The sequence below is a fragment of the Hydra vulgaris genome, chromosome 04, assembly GCF_038396675.1.
Source record: "Hydra vulgaris chromosome 04, alternate assembly HydraT2T_AEP".
NCBI lineage: Eukaryota > Metazoa > Cnidaria > Hydrozoa > Anthoathecata > Hydridae > Hydra > Hydra vulgaris.
In genome coordinates, this window is record NC_088923.1 from 3,875,497 (window position 1) to 3,882,903 (window position 7,407).

Consider the following 7,407-nt stretch of genomic DNA (forward strand, 5'->3'; position numbering starts at 1 on the left):
TCAAAGCTATTTTTACATTATTGAAAATGCAAAAAAAAAAAAAAAAATTTTTTGAGAAAATAAGTGGGTATGGTCCCAATGCCCCAGGCCATGGAGCCTCTGGTTGTCCGTCATGGAAATAATTTTAATATGCATTCATCAGAACTACACAAATGCTAAAAGTTTCAGAGCTTCAGTTTGTCTGGAAAGTAGAGAAAAATCTCAAGATTCCACTTCAAAAAAGTTTGGCACTTGCCCCAGTCCCAGCTAATGTCTTGGGGCCCTAAAAACAGTTTTAACATGGACATTTTTAAGAAATTTAAGTAAAAAAATCAAATATTTTTAAAGTTATTGAAACCTCCAAATAACTGTTCTATTCTGAGGGGACAAGAGGGGCCTGGCCAATATCTGATAAAAGTAAAACGGTCATATTTCAAGATCTTCTTGGAGCCAGAAGCTAAAATTTTCAAGGAATTCTTATTTTACTAAGCACTCACAACTGTATAAAAGTCAGCAAAATCTGAGATGTATGGTGACATGACCTTGGTTATTTGACATGGAATTACCCATTATCTATTTATTGCTTTTTTAACTTTCAGCTTTGAAACTTCGTTCTGTTTTATTACTTAAGCCATCTTTGTTATTATTGATATTGCATCAAAGTTTATTAACCAAAAAAAAAAATTAATACTCTAAACAATAGTATTGGCTTTCCTTAGAGTTATGTTAACATCTGCCAAACATCTAATAATTTAAGCATTTATCCAGGTCATATTTTGAAAATGCAGAAAATATTTTTGCCTAAAATTTCTGGAATATATTTTGCCTAGCATTCGTCTTAATTTTGCATTGGGTTATTTAGTTTATTTGAAACTTCAATTTTTGTATAGGTAATGACTGCAAAGGTTAAAAAACAGGTATATCTCAAAAAATATATATTTAAAGCCAAATATAAAATCTCATTCAAAGAGCAAAATTATTAAAAATACTAAAGATAAAAAAATGAATTTGAAAATTTAACAAATTTTATTATTTTGAATGATTTTATAAAATCATTTAAAAGTTATTTCATTAATCCAACTTTTAAAATTTTATATTGAGATTTTGGAACAATATTAGTTTTTATGAAAGTCATGCAATTTTTGGGTTTCTTACTAATTTGGTTAAATAATGCAATAAATGTTCAAATAAATAAAAAGTATAATAAAAAATCCATAGACTATAAATTAAAAATATTAAAACATAACATCAGTGCAACTTTAGAACATTAAAACATCTGTAAAATAAACACAGAACATTATAACATCTGTGCAACATTTTTCGTCTATCATCCTTTGAATAGGATGTTAATCATTTTTGAAAAACAAACTTTTAAATTCTCTTGCTCTTGAACACGCAACATGTAAGTGACCATGAAAGAATTGAGGAGGCATACCTGATAGGGTTAAGTTCTTCAAATACTCAACAAGAAAGTTATTTCTTTTTTTAAAGTCATCAGTCTCAATTTAATCAGCATTTAAATAAGTTTTTACATCTCCCGGTAAATGTTCAAACACTTGCTCGTTGATTGACAGTAATCCACTTAATGTGTATTAAAATTGTTTAGCATAATCATTTCGTTTAGCTTCTCTAAATATCTTATCAACAATAGAGTTGTTTTCTCTAATAATGCCCTGATGCAGTATTTAAATATATCTTTTAATAGGATTTTCCTCTTTGACAGGTATCATTCCACTACCAAGTTTTTTACAGCCATTGTTCCACTACCAAGTTTAAACAACGATTGTTAAAATTCTCCAATCATACTCTCATATTTACTCCCATATTTTCAGTTAAACTTTTGCATCCTTTGCCAATGTAAAGAACATTTTATACATGCTTCTATAACTTCATCTGGTTTCCCACTTTTCACTACAGGTATTATTTGCCTAAAGCCGCTACCAAAAATGACAGGTGGTTGCCCTTTTTTCATAACAAGTATTTGCCTAAAGTTAAAGAATAGAATTAATAATTAATAAACAAAATATAATAAAGTTAAAAAATAAATGATAAAGTTAAATAATAGTTTTAATTTTATAATATATTACCTTTATATTTATATTAACCTGATTTTTGAGAACTAAGGGCATTAAATTAGACTTTTCATATATAGCCAGTTATGCAATTATTACTAGAAGGTTCTATTTTAGCCAATTAGAAGCATTATAATAATGTCATTAAGTGCATTAAACAGTAACTAAGCGCATTAAATTATTAATTATAAGAAATGCATTCAGAAAAGTCTTGTAACTACTTGAAAATGACAAAAGACCGTGTTAAGCGTTAACTGGATTATTAGTATTTAGATTATTTTTTTGATTTAATATTTTAAACCAAAACATACTTGTTGGTTTTGTTAAATTTTATTTTAAAAATTTGGTTTTTAGGACTAATGCTGATTTGTGATTTGCATCACAAATCAGAGACTCATAAAATTGTCAGAACCCTGAATATTTTTGTAAAATTTTCATTCTGTTAGTTCAATAAAAAATAAAGTCATATTATTTATAAAAAATCTTGGAATTTAAAATGATAAAAAAAAATTAAGGAAAAAGCGAAATCTTTTCCAAGGAAAATTTTTATTTAAAAACTAAAAGTTGGCAAGTAACTAAAATATAAGATAATTTGTTTAATTCTTTAAAAATTAGGGGTTTTACAATAAAACTGAACTCTTGAATTGAGAAAAACAAGAGACAATTATTATACCAATTAAAATAGGTTATGTTCTAAAATATGTTAATTACATGTCATAGTGTACAACACAATGACTTATAATATATGCACAACACTATGATTTATATTTTTTTATTTTTTTAGAGCAACTTCAGGTTGCAAATTATGGTCTTGGAGGACATTATGAACCCCATTTTGATCACTCACGAGAAAATGAAGATAGGTTTACTGATCTTGGCATGGGAAATCGTATAGCTACTGTTCTTTTTTATGTAAGATAATTTAGAATAATGTTAAATATTATTCCAATAATTCGTTCATTTATTTAAAAAATATTGTAATTGTCAACTTGTTAAATAACTGCAATGCTTTGTAAGGAAGGAGTATAGTGTTTAATCCCTACTTTATCCCTGGTAGTACAGTGTTCAATGTATTTTTTTGTGCATCATACTTAGTAAAAATAATGCATAGGTCTATTGTAGTGTCCCTTTTGGCTTTGGTGAACTTTAAAATTTTTATAAGTAAAAAGTTTATAAAATTATATAAGTATATATACGATAATAAACATTTTTAATTTGATTTGCATCAATTTAATTATAGCTCAAAGTTCTTTAAAAATAAATTTTTTAATCAAAACTCTTAGGGGCTGTCCATAAAGGATGTCACCTTTTTTTAGACTATTTTTAACTCCCCCCCCCTTCCTTGTTACCGGTTGTCCTTTTTTCTTATACCCCCTTAAAAGGATGTCATAAAATTAGGCCCCCCCCCCCTTTAATTTTTAAAACAAAATCCGTTCTTAATTTAGGCATTTTTATTGAAATTTTTCAAATAAATTATATTTTTCTATATTTCCACGTTTGTTTCAGTTGTTTGTTTTTGTAGGCCTCCCTGAAAAAAAAAATGATGTTATATTACTCATATTCTATATATTAAATTTAATCAAAGTGTGTCATTGGAACTTGCCTCACTCTTTGTTCATCCAAGAATTTTTTAAATAATTGTCAATTGATTTGATTTAAATAGGGTAGTCTGATTCATCTGAAATGGTCGCATCATTTAAAGTATTAAAGCCCTCTGTTTCAATTTGGTCCTATTGAACCATTAAGCCAAGGCGACATTCTCTTTTACTGCAATTATGAATATTAACTCTCTTTTGCACTTTTCTGTTCTTTGCGAACGGGTCTTACTCGCTAAAGGGTAATTGCCATTTGATTAATAAAATAGAATGAGTAATGCTGAAATGCTTTTTTAACATGATTTAGGAGGCAAAGTACAAGTTACAATGATTACGGATTCTCTGAGATAAACTTGATTGCACAGAGGGACATAACAGGTTGTAAGGAGGAAGTTTGAATGATTTAAATGATTGAGGAATGGTTCTCTGAATATTGGAGGCGATAAGAAAAAATGCAGAAGGAAAACAATTCTTGCTGGTGAAATCTGAAATGGCTACAGCTTTCAAGCCATTTTCTGACCAGCAGATTGGAATAGGTGGAGGCAGAAATCAACCGAGAATAGCATGGAAATAAGAGCTCCTTTTTAAAGAACAGCATCAGGGATCCTCACATTTCACAATTTGTGTGAAATATTGGCTGGTGCGCACATGAGAGGCTAACCATTCCTAATCCTTCGATAAGAGATGACAAGCATCAAGCTCCGTCTTACTGTCTGGATCAATATACTCAACCACCATTGGACACTGATCAATCACCAGACTTGAAAAGACTGAAGTACAGATCTTTCCAGCGAATTCAAAATTATGTTTCTCCAAATGAAGATATACTGTCTTACCTTAAATATAAGTTGCAATGCAGATAATTAATTTCTTTTAAGTCTTGCTATATACTCTACTATTTTGATAAAGAGTTCTTGTTAAAAATTAATTTGAAAACCTTGAGAGTCTAGATGAGTTCCATAATGATCAATCGGGAGAATCAATCCGGCTAAATCAACACTGAAGGCAACCACTGGCTTGACCAACTTGGTCAAAGAGTCTTTTGTAATGGAATCGAACTTTGGCAGAGTCAAAAGTTGTTCAAAGTTCAATCTGTGAGCATACACTGTCGATGATGAATGCTTTGTCAGATCGAACAGCAATATTAGTGGGAGCGATATAGGAAGCTGTGTCAGATTTTCCAAGCCCATGGTTAGGTTTTAATGTCTGTGTTGAGAGATGAGATGAGCTTGTGCTTTGCGGTGATGACCCAATCATGATCAGGAAGAGAAACTGGATATTCTATATGCATTATTATGTATGTATGTATGTATGTATGTATGTATGTATGTATGTATGTATAGATACATATAATTATATATATATATATATATATATATATATATATATATATATATATATATATATATATATATATATATATATATATATATATATATATATACGAAAATAAAATTTAAACTAATATTAACACAAATTTTTTTTCCTAAATTACGATAAATAAAAACATTACGTTCCATTACCTTGACTTCATAAAAACACATGTTTACATAGTTTTCCATGTTATTAAAAACTAAAATTAAAAAACTCTCTAGCATGACATCATCTTCTGATGGCCCCCTTCCCCTTGTCGTTTTTTTTCCTTTTTATCTTGACCCCCTCCTCCCCTATTAGCATGATGTCCTTTATGGTTGGCCCCTTATCTACTTTATTTGACCCCAATTTACTTTATATCTGTAGAAAATTTGTAATAAAAAAAAAATTTTTTATAGCAATTTATTTTAAATAAAAAAAAGAAGGTAGATAAAAATAATTACATAACTCGTTAAATTTGCTAAATTAAATCATCATCTGTGTTGAATAAAAATAACATTTTTTATCATATGGCTTAGTGCTTTAATCTGTTTAAAGTCAGATGAAAAATAGTGAAGGGGAAAAGTAGTGCGGGGGGGGGGGGGATACAGTAATAAATAGTGAGAACTATTAGTGTAGTATTATAATGAATAATGAACAGAGAAAAGTTTTAAGAGAATCCCAGTTATGCGAATGCTGTCCAACAAAATCATATAATTTTTTAAGATTTTAAAATTAAAGTGTTTTTAATAATGTTTTTAGCTTTCTGACGTTGAAGCTGGTGGAGCAACAGTATTCACCGTTGGTAAAACTGCTGTTTTTCCTAGTAAAGTAATTCATTAAATATTCTATATATATTACGTGTCAATATGCTATTTTATGAACTTTATAAATATGAAAATAATTTCAGTCATTACATGTATTTTTACTCTTATGAAAAATATCGTTACCACATTTTTTCATAAGCCATAAAAAGTACGTTACTTTTATGTATTTTTTATTTATTTATTATTTATTTTTTATTTCATGGAAAATCCTTATGTGTTTTGTTTTATATATATTTTATTTTATATATATTTGCATATAACAGTTTTCTTATTTTTAAAATATAAACGTAATTGAGATTTTTTTTTGTTATAGGGTGATGCGGTCTTCTGGTTTAATTTAAAGCGAAACGGTAAAGGAAATCCAAATACTCGACATGCTGCCTGTCCTGTTTTAGTGGGTCAAAAATGGGGTGCGTTTAATAAGGCAACAATTACTCTACTAGCGACATTTTTATTTTTTTGTTAAATGAATAAAGTTGATTGTTATTACTTTATTTTAGTAAGCAACTGGTGGATACATGAATTTGGTCAAATATTTCGTCGAAAATGCGCGTTGGATCCAAATTTATAAATTTTTGGTTTTCAATTTAATTTATTTATGCGATACAATAGGTCGGTTTTATTGCTGCGATTTGTTTTTTTGTTGTAATTCTTTAATGTTTATGGTTTTGATAAGTTTTCTATTTACTTTTATTTACATTTTTTTATTTACTTTTATTTACAAGTTTTTCACTTTTTTTTTTACTTAATGAATAAATATTGTTTTAAAGTTTCTTTTTTTACTATGTTGAACATCTGTCGTAAGAGTGTGTGTTATTTTTGTGTGTGACCAAGTTGTTTTAAAATTTTATAGATTTATAACTTATTTGTGTTGCATTACACGAGATATAGTGAAGTTATTTTCTTGACTTCTTAGAGATTTTTTATTTATTTATTTTTTAAGACTTGTATTCTAGTTCTTAATTTTCCGACATTTTTAAATATACATTTTAATCTATTTTTATAGCTATTGTTTTTTTTCTCGTAATCTTCGGGATTGTTCAAAAGGTGTAAGGGAATGTTCGAAGTTGTAAGGTATTTGGGACTGTTCAAAGGTGTGAGGGATTTTTTGAAGGTGTAACGGAAACTTTCTCAGTAAATGCAGTAATTGGCGCAGTGGTAGAGAGTTCACTTAAAATTAAATAATCTAAATTGTTGTCTGCTCTAGCTCTAATAAGCGGCATCGGAAAGGATGTAGCATTCCTCTCCAATGAGAGTTCCTCCTTAACTGTTATGCCGTGCTTATCTATAAGATCGTTTTGTGTATGATTATTATGGTGCTCCCAAAAGTTCTTACGGTCTTATTACAGAGCACCGCGGAAAAACATTCAACTAGAAAGTAAATGGTTTTGTTCTAGTGTCAGTGAATCTGCAGGCGTTAAAGCCCACAACTTTTGCCTTTCTCAATCTCTAACTCAAATAGTCAACTTTCAAACTCGCTTTTCAGACAATCCGAATCATTTACCTTCTCTACTCGACTTAAGTCTTGTTTCTAATCCTAGTCAGTGGTCAGTTTCTCAAGATTCACCTTTAGGTGCTTCT

At 28.9% G+C, this 7,407-nt stretch overlaps 1 protein-coding gene across 2 annotated transcripts in view; it reads left to right on the forward strand.

Moving 5' to 3' along the window:
* Positions 1-6,814, forward strand: part of LOC100207876 (prolyl 4-hydroxylase subunit alpha-1) — a 41,354-nt gene extending 34,540 nt beyond the window's left edge. For both annotated transcript variants that reach the window (XM_065795267.1, XM_065795268.1), the window contains exons 8-11: positions 2,836-2,963; positions 5,762-5,830; positions 6,140-6,236; positions 6,327-6,814. In XM_065795267.1, the coding sequence (XP_065651339.1) occupies positions 2,836-2,963; positions 5,762-5,830; positions 6,140-6,236; positions 6,327-6,397 (365 nt within the window). In that variant the 3' untranslated portion in view covers positions 6,398-6,814. The remainder of the gene's footprint in view (positions 1-2,835; positions 2,964-5,761; positions 5,831-6,139; positions 6,237-6,326) is intronic.
* Positions 6,815-7,407: the final 593 nt, after the last annotated feature.